At 32.9% G+C, this 19,223-nt stretch overlaps 2 protein-coding genes and 1 non-coding gene across 3 annotated transcripts; 1 reads left to right on the top strand and 2 right to left on the bottom strand.

The window, feature by feature from the left end:
* Window positions 1-1,649: 1,649 nt before the first annotated feature.
* LOC108319235 (uncharacterized) lies at window positions 1,650-2,953 on the bottom strand. Its single transcript, XM_017550288.2, has 2 exons — window positions 2,821-2,953; window positions 1,650-2,351 (listed from the first exon to the last, which is right to left on the bottom strand). The coding sequence occupies exons 1-2, from the start codon at window positions 2,872-2,874 to the stop codon at window positions 1,734-1,736; spliced, it is 672 nt and encodes a 223-aa protein (XP_017405777.1). The 5' UTR covers window positions 2,875-2,953; the 3' UTR covers window positions 1,650-1,733.
* Window positions 2,954-4,029: 1,076 nt separating this feature from the next.
* Window positions 4,030-4,102, top strand: TRNAA-CGC (transfer RNA alanine (anticodon CGC)). Its single transcript has one exon. It is a non-coding gene; the product is annotated as a tRNA-Ala (tRNA).
* Window positions 4,103-6,428: 2,326 nt separating this feature from the next.
* LOC108319250 (dynamin-related protein 5A) lies at window positions 6,429-18,538 on the bottom strand. Its single transcript, XM_052868702.1, has 16 exons — window positions 18,293-18,538; window positions 16,465-16,528; window positions 16,274-16,378; window positions 15,919-16,020; window positions 11,562-11,612; window positions 11,407-11,468; window positions 10,709-10,799; window positions 9,985-10,049; window positions 8,719-8,913; window positions 8,463-8,582; window positions 8,216-8,286; window positions 7,885-8,110; window positions 7,499-7,549; window positions 7,127-7,355; window positions 6,785-6,924; window positions 6,429-6,707 (listed from the first exon to the last, which is right to left on the bottom strand). The coding sequence occupies exons 1-16, from the start codon at window positions 18,419-18,421 to the stop codon at window positions 6,579-6,581; spliced, it is 1,830 nt and encodes a 609-aa protein (XP_052724662.1). The 5' UTR covers window positions 18,422-18,538; the 3' UTR covers window positions 6,429-6,578.
* Between the last annotated feature and the right edge of the window lie 685 nt (window positions 18,539-19,223).

Below are 19,223 nucleotides of genomic sequence, written 5' to 3'. Positions count from 1 at the left end.
TCTCTATTGGTTTCGGCCTAGAGTCCTAGTACTCAGCTTAGGCTTTACGGTGTTCGGTTTGAACTCTCAAGAGTCAGTTCATTAAATTGGCTCACTTGGTAAACAACATTCGATTATATTAGTCTCTGAGAAGTATTATTATATTCGGTCCTTTTCACAACTAGTGAGTAACTCTCTCAATTTGATTATGTTTGAGTTGGAGACATCTCGGTCTCACTCCAAGTGTTCGGTCTTGTTCTGGATTAAAAACTAACTTGCAGTATTTGGTATCCTAAGGGATCATTATTCAAATTGGTTCAGTTGAGGTTTTAATAATGAAAGATGATAGAATACGATATGGATGAAATGACTTTGGTTATGGAAGAGTGTTCCGGGAAGGAATATCTCATGATTTGATATTGGAATGGTAAAGTATGAATGTGGGCACGCTAAGCTAGCGGTTCATCCTGATATTCCGTGATTACTCGTTTCTCACGTAGAGAAGGGTAAGTCATGTGTGGGAATGACAGGAGGTCCTCATACTTATGGTTAATTTGGACGAAACGGACTAACCTCGGGTGGCAGCTGTTGAGGGTATTCTAGTTACTACATCACCCGGGTGCACGAACGTCGTAGCTACACAGAATTCATACAGTCCGGACAGTCAGAGTCTAGTATTAGGCTTTGCATGAAAGAGTTAATGAGTTATCTTGTTTAAATTGATTGAGTGAGATATATGTTGATAATTGAATTAAATTACATAAGCTTACCCTATTTCCTGTCTTGTCCGTTTTGTACGTTCGGTGGTTGTCCTTCTGTTGCAATGATCATCTGTGTGGATGTGAGCAAAAGGAGAAGCTTTGCTGGAAGAGGCGCTGGAAGAAGAAAGTTTGGTCGAGGTAGAAGTTAAGACCGAACAGTAGAGTCGTTCGGTCAGTAGTTAGTTTCTTTGTTGTTCGGTCATCTGTTGTTTTCTTCTTTTGTATGACCGTTCAGTACGTCTTCTGTAAACCGTTTGGTCTAGATTGCATATGTGTACAGTTTTAATTTCCCCGTTATCTTGTAAGGTCGTTCGGCCATAAGCGTATGTCTCATCTTTTGTAAGACTGATCTGGAATATTATTAATATGTGATTATTCTCTTATATAGTTTTTATACTGTATTTTTGAGAAGTTACAATTTTTTTATTTCATATTTTTTTATAAGATATTTTATGAAGAATTTAACTTTATATATTTGCAATAAAAAATATGAAACATTTTCTTATTTGTCAGTGTCAAATACTTTAGTGTTTTGAGTTATTGTTGTTAGAATTTCAAGTGTAAATCTAAATCTTGTATTGAATAGATATGAAAAAGTAAAGTATTATATAAAATTGAAGATTCGTTAATTCATTATCTTAAAGTTTTAAACAAAGAATGATATTAATTTTTTATGTAATTAAACTCAGATTTTATTGTTTTAAGAATCATTGTATTATATGTGTGATGAACCTCCGTAGAGTTGTTTAACAATTAAAGATATCTGAATAATTTCAAATTACAGATATCATAAGCACAGGAAACATATAAGTGAGAAATTATTATTGATTTAGAATTTAGGCACACAATAGATTGCAATTATACTTTGCTGCTAAACAGGACATGCTTCATATGGTTCCTGACTAATCCTAATGCAGTTTTGAGACTCTGTATGTTATTATTTCCTAGCAGCATGTCAATTACTGATATATATATATATATTCAACTCCAGAATCAATCAACCTGAGGTACTCTATAAATATGTTCTTCACCACTCTCCTCATCAAATTTTGCAATCCATAAACTTTTTCTTCTTTTCTTATCACTGTCATCATTCATGCAAATCCTTGAAACTTCCATGGCATTCCCAAGATGGCTTAGAGATCTTACTTCTGGTTTTTCATGTTTTCCTCTTATATGCCATCTGAGCCCTTTTTTATCACAAAGCACATGCTTTGCCACTACTATTACTGATCTTTTCATACTAACATCTACCAAGTTGAGCAACCTTGTGTAGTTGTCATCCCTGCAATGAACTAGAAAGAAATCAATGTTGTGATAGAGAGATAGTAGCTTGGAGGGATCTTCTGTTCTAAATTCTACTTGGTCTGCAAGACCTGAGTTCATGATGGCTTCTTTGGATTGACGAAGGAGTGATTTAGGGATAAAACAGAGGAATCTGCCAGCAGTTTGTCTTGCAGCAACTGCTAGAGCTATGGTATAAAGGGTCACACAAGAAGTCACTTCCACTATCAGTTTTGCTTTCATTCCTGCTGCTAATGCTGATATAAGTTCATTGCTTTCAGGATTTCCATCTCTCCAAATCCCATCTTCTCTCTTTTTATTCTCGCACTGTAAAATAATCAAACATAATATCCATCAAATCTGTCTGTATATTATTATTGGTTAATCTGGTATGAAATTTCTTCTCAAGACTGTTCTACATCCATATGAGAACAATATAATTTACAATTTATATGAACATTAACAAATAGAAGCAAGTAATCATAATCCCTTATGATATTTGATTCAAACTGATATGGAAATGAACAATAAAAAAAACAATAGAAAAGCATATTGCTGCAGAATTTAAAAAATGTTATGTAAGATTTTAGATCATTATGTCTCTACAATAGAAAATGTTATGTAGATTGATCGATAATTCCTCAGTATGTTGTTTCACACAATTTTGTGATAAAAAAGACAAGGAAAAGAATTGTGAAGCACATTGGATAGAACAGAAGATAAGACCACCTTGATTGAATTGATTCATAAAATAATAATAATAATAATAAAAGAAAAAAGAAAGATGAATATTTACCAGTTGAAGGGTATCAAGGTATGCCCTTGAAGCAGATTTTGAAGACCATTCCATCGTGAAAACCAAAAAAGATTAATTACAAAAGAAAGTATATTGTGCAGAAAGTGCAACTTATGAATAGTTGATTAAGGTAATAAGGTTATAAGAAAGTGAAAGCAAACGAGGTCCAGAAGCTCGTAAACTCGTTTGCTTGATGTGGTTTTGTTGTTTTTCTATTGCTTTTGTATAATGTTAATGTTATTTTTGTGGCTGTGGAAGTTAATTTATATATGGAAAAATAGAAGAGAAAATATGACATGATGTACGAAGAAAAGGTGGTCAAAGCGCGGAGTAATACAACGTAAGGAAGGGAGATTCTGTTGCAACTTCCATGCATTTTGCTAAATTTGTGAATATTAATGTTTCCCTCCTAACTAACACATTTGCACTTCTATGTCAAGATTCACCTTTGACTCACTGCATGACTGTCCTTTATGGTTCTGACATGTACTCCTATAAACATGCATCACCATAAGTCAAACCAACATATATACATACATATACATCCATACATATATATATATATATATTAATCTATTTTTATGTCATGTAATTTTTATATTCAGAAAATATAAAAAATTAGGACAAAGAAATAAATACTATTATTATTATACCAACTTTAATCAAACTAATTCTTGAACACTGACAAAAAACTATTAAAAGTGGATACTGATTTTTTTGCTAAACTTTAGTTATTAGCGAAATTAACGTATATTACACCAATACCATGATAATCCTAAAATAAAAATGGTAAGAAACTTAATAGTAGTTAATATATAGTATTTTATTAAATCAATTATTATGTGCAAAATGTACATGATTCACTTTATTACTATTATCTTATGCATTATTAAGTTGGTCTATGTTATATTCTTAATTCGGTTCCCTAAAAGGATCAAATAAATAATGCATAAGAGATAAAAGGTAGCTGAGAATAAATCAATAACGTTTATAAAACCCACTTTACTAATTTTTTATGTGTAAAAATAAATCATTATATATGTAAGAAATAAGGATTGAATACCTAATAAATATACTTTACTGTAAATTAAGGGTACGAAAAAGGTTTTGAAATAAGTCATTATTATTTCTTATAATTAGCAGCATAAAATAATATTTTTATTTATTACGTTAAAATTATTATTTTATATAAATCACGGTAGTCATCAAGGGGGTGTAGCTCATATGGTAGAGCGCTCGCTTCGCATGCGAGAGGCACGGGGTTCGATTCCCCGCACCTCCACCATGCTCCTTTTAATAACGAAAAAAAAAAATGATTTCGAAAAACAAAATTCATTGACTTATCTGTTTTTAATTTTTGCTAATTTTTAGTCTCTAAACTATGAAACGATTTTATTTTTAATTCTTCTTTCAAACTAAGGTATTTTTGGGTCATTCTCTTTAGGAAAACATAATTTTTCATCATCAAAAATCAATGGCGTTAAAAAGAAGCTGAGCTGGTAACGGTGGAGTGTTAGATCATTTTTTTACCTACACTGAGTCAATCTGTCTCTCACCGTTTGGTCACCACCATCATTCAGTGACCATTACTGTTCGGTCACCATCACCATTTAGTCATCATAACCATTCGCTCACCACCAATACCGTTCGCTCACCACCAATACCGTTCGGTCACCACCAATACCGTTCGGTCATTCAGTCATCATAATCATTCGGCCATTACCAATACCATTCGGTCATTACCAATACCGTTCGGTCACCACCAATACTGTTAGGTCATTCAATCATCATAATCATTCGCCCCTTACCAATATTGTTCGGCCATTAACAATATCGTTCAGTCATTACCAAAAAGTGTCAGAAAAAAATGATGTGGCACTTCATCGTTAGTCAGCTCAGCTTCTTTTTAACACAGTTGGTTTTTTAGGACCAAAAATTATGGTTTTCTAAAGATGAAGGAAAAAAAGTACCTTAGTTTGAAAGAGAGACTAAAAACAAAATCGCTTAATAGTTTAGGAACTAAAAACATATTTAACCCTTATTTCTTTTATACATATGAATGGTGCAAAGAGTCTTGAACTATAACAGGTTGTTACTGTTTATCTAACTAGTGCTAGATGAATTGCTAATTATTATATTTCTATTATCTAATTTATTGTTTTCCTTTTTAACTTTATTGTATATCCGATGCCATTTTCTTCTTCCTTCCAAATAAAAGAAAAACGACAGAATTGAGATAATAGTGACGAAGGACCTTTAATTTAATCAATGTATTAGGACAGGGATTTAAGTTTTCATCGAAATATTCATAATTGAAAAATAATTTATGTACATAAAAAAGTATACGAACACTTTATATATATATATATATATATATATATATATATATATATATATATATATATATATATATATATATATATATATATATTAAAAATAATAGATCAATAGATGATGATAAAAAATAAGTAAAAAGGAAAAAGCAAATATACAAAATAGATAAAGTGAAAGTGTATTTAGAAAACTTGACTTCCTAATAGCTTTGTTCATGCGAAGTTGAGGTTAGTCGATATTTTCTTGAGAATAATTAAGAATTTCTTAAAAGGGAGAGACGTGTTTTAAAAAAAATAGAAAAAAAAAAGTAAAAGTGAATAAACTAAATAGGCCCTAGTAAATTATCATAAAGTTTCAATGAAGATGGGTGTTTAAAGATTTATGAAGTGCTTGATAAATCATATATATGTGAAAACATTTACAATCAAATTCATTTTATTTTTAATCAACGTAAAACTTTTTTATATCAAACTTTTTATCTCTAATCAACGTGAAATTTTTATATATCAAATTTTTTAAGATTGATAAGGTTGAATACATTGACTTTTTGAGGTTAGATTTCGTGCTATTAAAGACTTGACAATTAAGCTGCAGCGATGGAAGGAGAATAATGATAAGGTTGAGTAGAAGAAGTAATAACCACTGAAGAATAGGGAAGGAAAAAAGTTTAAATAAAATTGAGTTACCAAAAGACGAAGACTTGATTAAATGGATATAAATGCTTAGATTAAGCGAAAATCGGGAATTATTTATTAGTTGATATGTATGATTCCCTCAAGAAAATAAAAAAAGGAATATCGGAATATTAACGATATGCAAACGTCAAAAGAAATATCTTAATAAAAGCATTAAAAAAACTAATTGTTTCTTAAGTGTTCAAAATAATATTTCATTATAACGTTGGTTATTGACACAAATTTCATCGAAAGCATAGTCGTCGATAAATGTAGAAAAAGATAAAGAATACGAAAGAATCACTATTATGTTAAACGTGAGGTAGAAATTCGATTTTTCTTATAAGCATGTAGAAGTAATTTTAAGGTATTGAGATTAGATTAAAATGAAATGCTTCGATGAAAAAAGAAGAATTAAAAAAAAAAAACTCTTTAGTATTTAGGAGATTAAAAAGAGATGGTTCCATGATGAAGAGGTGGTTGCAAACTCGAAGATGAGTTATATATTAAGATGAAAATGATTAATTAGAAAAATAAAAAGGTTACACGTTTGTATTTGATGGAAGACATTGAGACGAATGTGAAAGTTATGAAGTGGAACTTTCAATAACAGTATCATTAATTCATTAATGAGAGGTAGAAAGAAAGGAATACAATTGAATTACATGAGAAAAAATAACCAAGGGCAGGAATGGAATAATGAATGAAAAAGGTTGAAATTAAAATTGTGAGAAGTATGAAGGGTGGTTTCTACCTTTCCCATGCAACTGCCTCAATTTCTGTTTGTGCACTTCTGTATAGTTCTAGCCTCTTTGCCAGGGAGGTACGGCGCTGCATGATTGCTGGGTCCTCATTTAGAAGTGAAGCTAATTGTTTTCCCTACAAAACAATACCCTTAATCACACCATTGGATTCCCTATGCATGAATTCTTCAAGGAAGACAATAAAAAGCTCACCTCCCTTTTCCCCAATTCTGTAAAGAAATGATCCAGTAAGCTGCGCTTAGCCTCACGCACTTGACAATAAACTACGGACTTGGGAATGGTATTCCTCAGTGTCCCACATACCATGTTCACATAGGACAAGACAGTAGTAGCTGTTAATATTTAAGGAAATGAGGAATCTTAGTAAAGGGAAAAGGAAAACAATGCTTCTAATTTCATGAACATATATATGTTGGATCATATGTATGTGGTTAATGAGCTCCTTTAGTTCGTTTATTAATTCAATTACTACCTAGGAATAGAATCATCGAAAGAAAATCGAAAACCACATGTTCTTTAACTTCCAATCCTTACCAATTCGACGAAGATAAGCATCATTATATCTGTCGAAAAGTGAATGACTTGGATTTCCACCCTTTTCTGCGTCTTGGGGAAGTTTGCGGAAAAATTCAACAGTCAAATAACCATACTCCATGTCCACCAAAAGCAGAGTTGCTCTCTTACTTTCTTCTCTCATCCTCTCCAACGAATCAACAGCTGCACTTCCGAGTTCTACCTTCAAGGTGGGATACTGCTTTAATTCCTACAACCAAAAGAAAACTGCTTCCATTGAAACACTTGAAAAAGATACGAAAATATAATATCGAGCTAAATTACTTAAAGTCATCTCCAGGCTTAACACGTTGAGAACACACGCCTATACACAATAATTTATATGCGACTTACCATTGTCTCACTCATAGATTTATGAATCAAATCCTTCAAAATTCCGTGAACCTGAATGCATTATAAGATTAAGGTGTTAAGTACATAGTTCAACATAAAAAGAAATATTTCTCAGTTTTGAAAAAGTGATTATCAATTCTCCATAAATATGTAGTACAGAGTATAAAACTATACGAGACCTTTTAACTCTTCCAAAGGAAAGAAATGAACTTTCGTTACGTCTAAGTAATGTCAGTGTCAATCTGATATTTTGGTTACTCGTGTAAAAATTTACATGGAGAAAGAAATCAGCCACAATTTTCTAATATAATTTCTTTAGAAGAACATGTAATGAATCGCATCTTAAAGCAACGTATTTATAATATTTGTATAAAAATATATTATACCGCATCAACAGCTGCTTCAGCGGGCCCCCTAACTAATACCAAGCAAGATTCGATAAGGCGTCGGTATCCTTGCTCTGGAGCTATGAGATGAGGTTGATAACCATCTGCCTCAGTTATTAGTTTCCGCACATTGTCCATTGATAAATGTTTGTCAAACTGCAGCCGTTTTAAAGATGCTGGAAATTGATTATCAAATACTTGGTAAATTTTCTCTCCACCAGGACGTCTGTGGACATTCAATCATCTCCAAGGTCAAATCGGATCTGTCTGATTTCATAGTTACATGTAATTCAATACACAAACCAAATAACACGGCGAAAAAAGGACATACATGCCATCAAGATGATCTTTAAATATCTGATCAAAAGTTCGACAGATTTCCATTATCATGTACAGCTTCCCCTGCAAACAGCGAAAGAGCATTAATTATTCCTGCATTTATAAATGAAAACGGTAGACGGGGAGGGGGAAAAATAAGAATAACCTAATCATGAAGGCAAGTTAGTACTTATAAGAAGACTACAGTTGTTTTACATGCATAATCTGCTGTTAGGGGAGAGGTGAAGAAAGTGACATACTCCAGTATCAGCAGCAATAGGTTTGCCAATACGGTTCAATTCTGTCTCCAATTCAATGATAGTCTTGTTAATGAGTGACTGTAGGCCTGGTATCCGAGACTTGATAACAGTTTCCAAATGCTGAAAATTTAAGCACGTACTTAACATAACATAAAAAACAATAAGGAAACAGTTTGGAAACAATCATTTACACCCGAAAGCCAAATTCATCGATTGAATTTCAATTTTCAAGTAATAGATGCACAGCTCAGCATACCTTCGATAGCACCTTTCCTAGATGCACAGAGCCCATTCTGGAAGCAAGATGTCTATATTCTGGGGTAGTAGCAAAATACTCGTTTTCTCTTTTCCGAGCAGCAATCATATCAACTTGTTTATTGATATCAGCTTGGGAGCGGTTAACAACACCAATCCAAGGGAAGTTTAGCTTATATGCTTTTCCTTCAAGGATCTAGAAAAATTAAAAGGGACAAAGGAAGCCACGTTATGAGCTTCACAAATATGATTCCAGTAATTTAATCATAAGAAAAAAGAAAGTTAAAAGGGAAATCCCTACTCCTAAGAAACGGTTGTTTGAATTATTCTTAAATTTTATCGAAGTTTTTGAGACATGTATGAATACGTATAAGCCAAAACATAACAATGAGACTAAATATGAACAATACATAAACCCCTTCCTTCATTCTGCGGGATAGATATTCAAGTATCTGTTAGGACCAAAAGGACATTATTCGTTCCTGGGTTTATTGAATTTCCAGAAAACAAGAACAAAAAGGAGGCTACTCCTTTTACACTGGAAACTATCCATTTTGTAACCAAGTCTCCTTCAATAAACAACTTAACCCGCTAACTAAATCTTACTTAAATCCTAACAAATAGGTTAAAGACTGAAATGGGTTTAATTCCTATTTTTACCCCTCTTCCTATTAATACACTTTCAACGTCCCATTGGTATCTTGTAGTTGCTGAGGTCTAACAGTATCCAACAAGAAAACAATGCCTTTTTAATCTTTTATACTGTTGTCACATGAAAAAATAACACTAGAAGAATTAAGGAAACGAGCGTGGTAGAAAATAATTCTATTAAAGCGAATCACCACATGTCAAGTGATCCTGTGAGTGTGGATGGGTTAAAAATTCGAAAGTGAGAGGACCACTTTACATATGCGAGATTTTGTGATGCAGCAATTAGCTATATAAAATCTTTATGAAAGATCTTGCTTCTGTAGTTGCTATAGCTGGATAGCAACACTCTTCTTTCATTGTAATGAACACATCAATGTCATAATACATACATATATACATATATACATATATATATATATATATATATATATATATATATAACTTAATCCGTCTTATTTATTGTCATTTTACATTCTTATTTGACTTGACAACGTTACATTCTTTGTAACTACAAAATACGTGCCAAATTCCTGGTGAAAGGATGCCAAGAGGGAAAAATTTTGCCTAAGGCAAACCGTGCCAAATTCTGTATTGAGAGGGTCAAGAGAGTGCTTACCTCCGTCGCATCAGTACCCTTGTCCATAAGATCAATCTTTGTCAAAACACCGAATGTCCTTTCCCCTGAAAATTTAAACTTGTTCCATTAGCAAGCGATGTCAAACCGCATAGTAATCCAACCATGTAGTTAGTTACTCGTAAAAATGAGTTTCAACTCATGTAGAGGGCAAGCGACATTGAGCAATAGATAAATCAAGAAGTAAAAAAGTGAGAACAAAAAGTTGAAAATTTGGTGCTCGGTAATGTAGGCAACCGTAGAAACTTAAAGAAACCAAGCTTCTGGATCTCTCAAACGCATTAGCCAGTCTAACTGTCTGCTTAGAAGTTGTAGTTCCAAACCTTGAAAAAGAAATTATACATGCATGTACTTTATACTAGAGATATTTCTGGAGAATATCTTCATAAAATCCCAGTTAGTTAATTTGGTTTCAACAAAATTGAATTCACCTATCCAATTGACAAATATTACAAGTCAAGGAAATTTGAATCTGACATTCTGAACAAATATGAGAATTTACTGATCTAAGAAGCCTAACAAATGACTTTATCAATCTTCTATATATTGTGTTTTGCAGCAAATATTACGAACCGTCTGGGTTTTTATTTTGAACGTCTTTTTTGCTTTCAGTTTCAGCTGCTTGATAAAATTACTAGATACGGATTAGCATCAACAAACAAATTCTTACTGTTTTGTCACCGAAAAATTAAGTTCAGCATCTTACCTTTTGGATCTACTTCACGGGAAATCTTAATTGCATCTGAGGTTGCAAGGTCTTGATTGGCAGGAGATATTGCCAAGATGATGCAATTCGGCTGCAACAGGTGGTCAGTTTCAGAATTACTTTGAATAACATCGTGAGGAAGTTTAGCTAACACCAGTGGAGCTCATGCATGAGAGAGTATTATCCAACATAAGAATTTGACATCAGTCCTTTTCATATCATATATTTATCTTCAAATGTATTTATGATATCACTAAGGAGCTTATTTTAATTTCAAAGGAGTTATTAGAGAGAATTTACATATATGACTCATTTGACACGACTTTTAACACAATCTTAAAACAATATATTTACGAGGTTTTTATCTTGTATTTAATTTTGATTTCTAATCAACTTTTAACACAACCTTAAAACAATATATTTATAAGTTTTATTATCTTGTATTTGATTTTGATATTTCTAATCAACGTGAAACTTAGATTCACTCTGATTATTCCCAAGACGAAGAAGCATTTAACGTCAAAGAGCTCAATACATATATGGATCAGGATGGATCACTAAATTGAATAGAGTTCATGATTATTAAATATCTAAAATGATGTTTCAATACAACCTTTAAAGATTGCATTAAAATTTTAGATCTCATAGCAAATAAATGTTCCCATATGCATCATTTCATTGTATACAGAAATAATTACCTTTTCAATAAAACTCCGAACCATATTTTCAATGTCTTGCACAATGCTATCTGGCTGACCCTCTGCAATATACCCCAGAAAACTTTACTGCCATTAGACTCCATATTTATAACGTAATGGTTCTCGGAAATTTACAGGTCAATCTTAAAAACTACCAACAGCGACTTTAGTAAGTCCCGGAAGATCAACCAGCGTCAGATTCACAACTGTCAAGTGAACAAATGCAATGCATGAAATGAGTTCTTAAACAATAATATCTAAGTAAAAAACGTTAACACACAAGAATTTGTTTGTAGGAAAGCCAAGTAAAAAAGTGTCTGTTCCAGGCGATTGATTTTGTGCCCTTTATTTAAAAGGGGCTTTAAAACCATCTTATATATCTCCATGTTGTATTAATTCAAGTATGGTTTTTCTGTTTTACAGTTTTACATGTTCTGTTACAGACTCTTTAAATAAGAGTCATTTATTCTTTTTCAGATACTGTGAGTAAATATCATTTTTACCAGACTTCTTTTTCCTTTGAGTATCCTCTGTTTTCTCTTCCCCTCTGTTTTCTCTCGTTCAAACCAACACTCCATTCACTAAATGTTATCTCTAATCATTTTACAAGTCGTTCTATTTATTTACTTACCTAAGTAAGGACCTAAATTTAATTTGTAAAGAGTAATTTCTTATAATCCAGATGGAGCCTCTCTGTCACTCAGGTGGGACTGTGAGGCCACGGTGGCGACTACTGGTTGAGTTATGCTGGCAAACCGACGCCGTATTAGATGACGATTTCAAAGGCCAACCTGCGTTGACAGTGCACACTGCACACCTGTCATTGGTGTCCGAGAAGAAGTAGTTTGGTGGCACAGGCACCGGAAGGTGAATATCACTTCAGCGGTGTGGAAGTGGATGCCGTGGCACACCAGAACTGCCTCCCATCTCCTGGAGAGACCCGCGCAGCCACTGCCTTGCTCCTGATCATCCTCCTCCAAGGACAATCTAGTTGCATTGGAAAACTAGACCAGAACACGGTTTACAGCTGAGAATGGAGATGCTGAACAGGGGTTTTAAGGGTGTTCGGTGCCTTCCTGAACTTGTACTTCAAATAAAGTGACATCTAAAGTAATTCCCGACACGATAATAGAAATAATATAAGTGTTCGAAAATTATATCTACAAGGTAAGTCTAAATATTTCATATCCCTTTCATGCTCAAAATCAGGAGATAATTTCACGTTAAAAAATAAGCAATATAGAAATTGAATACTCGAATGTATAGTAGTTGATTTAAAGGAAAATTTGAGATCGAATAACATTTATTTCCTTTTAAAAAAATGGTAGTTATACTTTCTAATATTATTAAGTTATTAATAAATCACAAAATTATTGTGATGAAATATGTAAAAATCTATAAAATCGTATTTTAAAATTAATAATATTTTTTAAAATTATGAGAGTTGATTATTTTAATATTAAAATTTTAAAATATAAATAAAATTTTATAAATGAGTTTTATTATTTAAATATATAATTTTTTTTCTATAACTTTTTTTCTTTTCTCTTTAAGCTTTCTTATTTCTTTTTCACGTGTTTGAAGATAAGAGATCACTCAAGTGATCTCTATAACAAACTCTCAAGTTTTGTTTAATCAGTTTCTTTAATAGGATAAGCAAGTTTTCTAAATTTTTATTCATCACTGTATGATCATTTTAGTTTGCATGTAGGGTTTGAGTCTTCAATTAGAGTATATGCTAATTAATGGTATGTTTTAATGATGTTTGTGTTATTCATAAGATAGATAAAACTTTTTGTGTATCTGAGTGTTATAGGATCCTTAAACTGTTTGATTCATTTTTCAGGTAAGGGAAACTAATTACACTGTTTATAAATACATTACAATTGCAACTTGTATGGTTGTACGATGATTTGCTTGCGTGATTAAGCTATGTGATGAAATATGATAGGTTAGATTGGGATTAGGTTTTTTAATTTGGCTTGCTTTGAGTTGTATGATGAAATTTGGTAATGGTGTCTGATTGGTATTGCATATGAGATTATTTGAGTTAGTTAAGATTATGTAATTCGAATTTGATAGGCATTTGTGAGTTTGTTGTTAGATTGAATTTGTAAGGCTGCAATGTAAAAAATCTACATAATTATGTTGTGTAGACTCATTGGACGAGAATATACTCACTGGACAAAGCCAAAGAGCTATTGACTTAGTTGTCGTTGAGTGCTAATATACTCATTGGGCAAAGTTAAAGTCAAAGAGCTATTAACTTGGTGGTTGCTAGATGAGAATATACTCACTAGGCGAAGTCAAAGTTAGGTAACTCACTAACTTAATAGTAGCTAGGCGAGACAAGTCTCACTAGGTGAATTTTGAAAAAGTTTAAGTATGTGAGTTCTAGTGATATCTAGTCGTTTGTCGAGTGGGCCTTGAGGCACTACTCGTTGAGCGAAATTAACAGAGTCTGATACTATTTTATATGTATTCTTCTGGTGTGTTTAAGGTAGGAGTTTTTTTTATGTTAAAATGATAGTTGGTTATGATGTTTATCTGAGAAAGGTTTTTACTAATCCAAGGAGGAATAGTTGTGGTTTCTTTAATGTATGTATTCATATATGGATTCAGTATTGCAAGTTATCATGTCGCTCTAATAACCATCCAATCTCAAGTAGAAAAGAATAAGGTATATGGTGAGAGATGCAAGAGTTTTACTCTAGGAACTTTACCTTGGCTAAAGATATTATGGACTAATCTTGTGTGTGATAGCTTGGATGAGTGGGTTGTTCCACCACCAAAAGTGCATAACTCACTAGAGTCTGATATCAATACATGCATCCGGATAATTGAGTCTAAAATGAGTCTTTATGTGTATTATGTTTGTTTTATAAATGAATTATGTGTGATGATAAATCTATGTTTGTTTTATGAATATTGGTTTTGCATATTATCTTACCCTTTCATGTTGTGTTGTTTCTTTCGTATTGTTATTTTTGTTTGCAATGATCACCTAAACAATGAGCAAATGATGATGTAACGGTTGATTCAGTTTCAAATGATGGTGATATTGTAATGTAGTTTCTAAAATAATCTTGTTATGTATAGATTTTTTTTTGTTTAAAATCTTTTAAAAAAAATCTCCCCTATGTTAAATATACACATAGGGTCATCTATTTATAATAGAAGAAATATGGGCTAAGCCCAAAATACAAATAAGAAATAATAATAAACTAACTAAAGATAAAAGATAAATATAAAATAAAGATAATATATCTAACACTCCCCTCACGCTGGTGCATACAAATCGTATGTACCAAGCTTGTTACTAATATAATTCATCAAGTCTTAGTGAAAATATCTTCTTCTGCACTTGAGTAATACCAAATTGCTAATGATTTGCAAGACGACATAGAAGACGAAATACTAACCCAAAAGACTCCCCCTAAGCAACAAATTTGGGAGGTTGCTCCATGTAAATCTCTTCTTGCAAATTGTTGTTGAGGAATGCCACCAGTGGATAAAGAGATAATTATTGGAGAGCCACCACGACTATAAATAAACTAACAAGAACCATTTTTTCCATGGGAAAAAAAGCATATATGGACGGGTCAAACGCAATAGTGACAACAAATGAGGTCAAAAGAGACACAAGCGGAAGAATCTGTGGATGAACAAGAGAGAAAAACCATAAAAAATTCAAAGTTCTCCAATCAAGGCACCTGAAAAAGGAAAAGAGCAACATTGATGCTCTAAATAGCTGCCTGAGAGGAGACAGGCGATGATGAACTTGAACTATGATAGTAGTAGCGGTAGACGACGACGCCGTCGGCGGCAGTAGATGACGCCACCACCGACAGCGGCTGATGGCACCAGAAACTTTTTCCCTCAAAATAACCTAGCTCTAGATACCATGTTGAATATAATGAAAAATATATATGAGATTAATCTCCCTTGTATTAAATATGGTCCTCTATTTATAATAGGAATATAGGCTAAGCCCAAAATATAAATAAAAAATAATAATAAACTAACCAAAGATAAAAAATAAATATAAAATAAAGATAACATATCTAACGACTATAATAACATTATTAGTAAGTTATATATTCTTTTAATTTTTTTTAGTGGTGATATATTATTAATTAAAATGTTACAAAATTAATGAAAAAAATAAAATAAAAATATTTAATTCAATGTCTTCTTATTTATTAATCAACCTATAGCACTTTTCATTTTCTTTATTATTCTTAATGGAAAATTGTTACTATAAAAGATGATGTATATTGCTAAAATTTAGTTTTTTAAGAATTTATAGTTATGTTTCAATTTTATAATACTTTATTTCTTTAATATTATAATATGTATTATTAAAGTGTTATTATTATTGTCTTATTAATATTAATTCAATAAAGATTAAATAATTAAATATGAAATCGATGTACACAAATTGAATGGTAGACCTGTTTTTCATTAAATATTCACTATGGATAAAAATCTCTGCTAATATTTGTATCTCACCATGAGGGGAGTAGATACTCAGATGGATTGGGACAGACGAAATACCCTTGTTGCGTCCTGTTTCTCTATCGGTCTCGTCAGCAATCTCCTGCCTAACAGCAGCTACAGAACAACGCCAAATTAGTAACTATACGAGAAACAGAAACATAAAGATCATAAAAAATTAAAAACTAGTAAATGCAAACTAATAGAAATTATCATATTCAAAATTTGATAAGCCCTCCTCGAAAGAGAGCAATAGTTAACATACGCTTCTGCGAATCGCAAGCAATATTTGCTTTTTCAAAAAATTAAGATGAAGTTGCTTGCTAATTGCTACCACATTGATATGAAAATGTTTAACGTAATAGACTACCAAAATCAGTAAATTTCTTCCTTGGGAGGTGCATAAATTCAGCATATTCTCTCCCTTCATCAATTTTGTGAAGTTGCAAAACAAGAGGACGCCGAGTAACAATTCCTGCATAAAATAGTGGTTCGATTATCCAGAAACTCGACAAAGGGAGAGAGCAAGAAATACAATCAGGAAATAACATGCTCAATTACCAGATCCACGTGGTAGAAAGTCCTTTCCGACAATACTCTCTAACACTGAAGATTTTCCTGAGCTCTGCAAATTAAAAGTATCGGAAAATTTTAAATTGTATATATTTATAACAACTACAAATATATAATGGCAACGTTAAAGTTGATGACAAATAAATAATAATCAGCCCAGATCTGTAAGAGATGACAGAGAACTGAACCTCGAATTTAACAATGTTAGATTAAATGGATACAAGATACAACAAGCAACGTATCAATAAACAAAATCACAAGCGTCATAATACATTCAAAATTATACTGAAAAAGGAAACGGCAGAAGCACAAGATGTGTCAAACCCTCCAAAGGTCATAATACATTCAATATATCACAAACGAAGAATGCATCTTGAATTGATATTTGAAGAATTAAGTGCAACTTATAAAATCAAAAACCGTGACAAATTAATCCAAAACAATAACAAATTGAAAAATGTGCCTTGTAAACCATTCATCCGTAACAGAGAATTGCAATGTTCTGAAGTTTCCATTTTCTATTCAGGATTACCAGGGGGAGGAGATTTATGATCCCGTTATCAAAAAGTTCTATAGAAAGTTATCTCCATCTCGTTGAAATATAAAATATTTTATTGGGAAGAGCGTTTGTGTTATTGAAACCTGTTCTGATGCGTACATCTATTCTTTAAGATTTCCACTAAGGTGAGAAAGAAAATAAGTATTCAAGCATCATGTAGAAACTACAGTGCAATTTAAAACCTTAGTTTCACTTTAGCGAAGGTACATCTTACAATTATCTATTGATACACAACTAAATGATGATCTTTAAAAGATATTTTAATAATAAGCTAAAAATAACTAATGATACGGTCATATTGATACACAACTACAATGTCAACCATACTTACAACAAAATCAATTACGTGTTAACAATTTCCCACAACATTAAAGACTGTGAGTGTGACCTCAATTTAAAACCTTAGTTTCTGTTGAACTAAGGCATCAACATCTCTACACAACTATCATTACTTACTAGCTTTTGGTTTCAAAAAGACATTTCCACGACGAAATAAAAATCACCAATGAGATTGATAAATAAATTTTACAAGTACAATAAAAAGGTAACTTTACGCAACTACAATTACAACCACAAGGATCGTAAGGAAACTCTGGTCAGGACCACGGTTAAATCCTTAGGTTCACTTGAACATAAATATCAACATCATTATATAACGATAAATATTTATAAGTTTTATTAAAAAAGTCTATAATAAATAAAATTCCACCAATGAGATTATCATATCATATGCTAATTACACTGTAAGGCTTTTAGATTTTGTGCAACGACATCATCACCGCAATTACAACCATATCAGTTTACAACTTCTCATAACATCAAATATTGCAATGAAACTGCTACTACAATGTAAAATCTTAAATTACCGAGCCGATTATCACAGCGTAACTATATATTTACTGTTTTCTTTTTAAAATAGATCTCCATAGTAATTAAGAAATCAGCAATGCGATTATCATATTAATACGCCAAATACAAACTCAACTCCATAATTTAATACGCAAAAATCAACCTGAAAGTGGAAATGAATGGACAAAAACATTTTATGAAGAGGAAACATTGATTTGCGTGATCAAATGCAGATTTGATAGAAACACGAAGGTATTAAAATGGTAGAATTTCAATCTCAATGCTTAAGACATAAAAAGTTAAATAAAAATATTGCAGTAGAAGTACCAGTCCTGAATTAGAAAAAATAGTAATAATAACAATCAATGGCGATGAATAAGGCGTAGATCGTTAAGTGTTTTCAATTACCTGTCCTCCGACGACGGCGATGGACGGAAGGGCGTCCCAGAGAGTAGGCATGGCGCTTTCCTCTCCGTGATCACCGAGTGCAGTGCACGCTCTCTGGATTTTGTTCACCAACTGTATCAGATTCTCCATTAGAAGAGTGAATTAACTCGGAGATTCTGAGTTAGATAGATGTTAAAGCGCCAAATGCAGAAAGAAGGGGAGAAGTATAGGAAGTTGAAGCAACTTTCCGAATGATGGTTTTTGAAAAATTCCTTAACTGATTTCTGTTATGTGTCTATTCACCATTTTGCTCCTCTTCCGCTCTATTAACCAAGTGGATATCATTTTCATTAAGTGGCAAACAATTTTTATCACATTAATATATACAATATAATATTATATATTGTTTCGGCTGGATCCGGGCGGACCATGCAAAAACACACGAACTTACTGCTGGTGGCGGACGGGCGGACGACGAAGATGAACGAAAGGACGACTGATGGCGAATGCTGGTGCCGGGCGGATGAGCGATCACGAACATCGGAAACAGGCGGACACTTTCAGCTGGATCCCACGAACCGAAGCAAGCTTTACTGGCGGGCGGCACCAAGATGGACGATCGCTTTGTGCTCCAAACCGGGCGAACGTCCTCCTCTCCGGACGCTCGCTCTCTGCTCCTAGCTGGACGGGCGTCCTCCCTTCCTGGCGGATGAACCTTTGCTTTCAGCTTCAAACTGGGCGGGCGTCCTCATTTTCCTTGGCGCTGCTCCTCCCTCCCAGTGGGGAGGGGCCGGGTACCTGCTAAAGGCACTCCGACGCTCAAGTCAGTAATATGACAGGGCGTTGAATAATGCATGCATGTGTTGCGTTCTAAGCAATCTGTCCAGAAATCATACCTGAGACCTTTATTTATACTGATCGTAATGGGCTTTTACCTTTTAGGGGCCTGGAA

The sequence above is a fragment of the Vigna angularis genome, chromosome 9 (assembly GCF_016808095.1).
Source record: "Vigna angularis cultivar LongXiaoDou No.4 chromosome 9, ASM1680809v1, whole genome shotgun sequence".
NCBI classification, from domain to species: Eukaryota; Viridiplantae; Streptophyta; class Magnoliopsida; order Fabales; family Fabaceae; genus Vigna; species Vigna angularis.
This window is presented reverse-complemented; position numbering and strand designations above follow the sequence as displayed.